Source organism: Pinus tabuliformis, chromosome 1_1, assembly GCF_031772625.1.
Source record: "Pinus tabuliformis cultivar Carrire ecotype Pingquan chromosome 1_1, CPIR1, whole genome shotgun sequence".
In the NCBI taxonomy this organism is placed as follows: Eukaryota; Viridiplantae; Streptophyta; class Pinopsida; order Pinales; family Pinaceae; genus Pinus; species Pinus tabuliformis.
This window is the reverse complement of record NC_142297.1, coordinates 240,303,543-240,304,862: the sequence shown is the minus strand read 5'-3', so window position 1 is coordinate 240,304,862 and position 1,320 is coordinate 240,303,543. Positions and strand designations below refer to the sequence as shown.

The following is a 1,320-nucleotide window of genomic DNA, read 5'->3' as shown; positions in this document are numbered from 1 at the left end:
TGGAAACAGCTGGATGAAAGGTTCATTCCAGAAAAAGAGAAGCAGTTATATAAGGAAACCTTTCAACGCTATAAGGAGAAGAAGGCCGGAGGTATAGACACTCAGGATTCACAAAGTCTAGAAGGAGACAACCCAGGTAAGAGCGGAAGGAAAAAAGGTAGAAGAACGTTAAATGAATCAATCCAAGCTGTGGGAGAGACTCTCGTCAACTCAGGAAGGGTGATACCTCTGTCAGAGGTATTCTTACCAACTCCCAAAAAGTTATAAATGATTGTTCTAAGTTGGAATATTAGGGGTCTAAATAGTCTCGGGAAACAGAGATATTTGAAGGAAAGAATCCAAACAGGTAAGCCAAGTATTATGGTAATACAGGAAACGAAAATGGATAGTCAGATGCTGACAGATATTATCCGGAAGATGAAAATAGGTTATGAGGTTATGGCCTTAGATGCAATTGCAACAGCAGGAGGTTTGGCTATTTTGTGGAACCCGGAAGAGGTAATTTTTGAACACTGGTATACTATGCCTAGGATGCTCTCAGGTTTGTTTAGAATGGTAGGGATGAGGGAACGGATTTTGTTTACTGGGGTGTATGGGCCTAATAACTGTAGAGACCGAAGAGATTTTTTGAAGAACTTTCATACAATGAGAGATTTAACCCCCTACACCCCGTGGATAATAGGTGTGGATTTCAATATGATCAGGACTCTAGGAGAAAAGAGAGGTGGAATAAGGAGAGAGGATGTGTCTATGGAGGAATTCAATGACATGATTCGAGATCTGAGGTTAGTGGATATACATACAACGAATGGGATCCATACCTGGAATAATAGAAGAGGAGGACAGAACCAAGTTGCGTCCAGATTAGATCGATTTATGCTCTCGGAGCAAATTTTAAACTGCGATGTGTTTATTGAAGCTCAAATTCTCCCTAGCTTGGGTTTTGATCACTGGCCCATTCGGTTAGAGATTGACATATAAAGCAGGTAAAAGGGAAAAAACCCTTTCGATTTGAATCCTTTTGGCTAAGAGACCCACAATTTATAAGGAATTTGGAAGATTGGTGGAAACAATGTAACATTAGAGGCAAAGGGAAAATGCATACTATTCAATTGAAGCTCAAGGTAATTAAACAAAAAATTAAAGATTGGAATAGAAAAGAATTTGGTAATATTATGGAGGCAAAGAAGAAATTAGAAGGAGAAATGGAGGACATTCAACAAAAGATAATTTTGGAGGGTAGAGATGAGGGCAAGAGTAGGGAGGAAGGACGAATTCTCAGTCAACTAGAGGAGAGAAGAAAACAAGAGGAGATTTTGT

The 1,320-nt window shown here is 39.4% G+C and overlaps 1 protein-coding gene across 1 annotated transcript; it reads left to right on the top strand.

Moving 5' to 3' along the window:
- The first annotated feature begins 381 nt into the window (after positions 1 to 381).
- On the top strand, positions 382 to 981 carry LOC149212413 (uncharacterized). Its single transcript, XM_089388681.1, has one exon. It carries the CDS (start codon positions 382 to 384, stop codon positions 979 to 981), a length of 600 nt encoding a protein of 199 aa, XP_089244807.1.
- Positions 982 to 1,320: the final 339 nt, after the last annotated feature.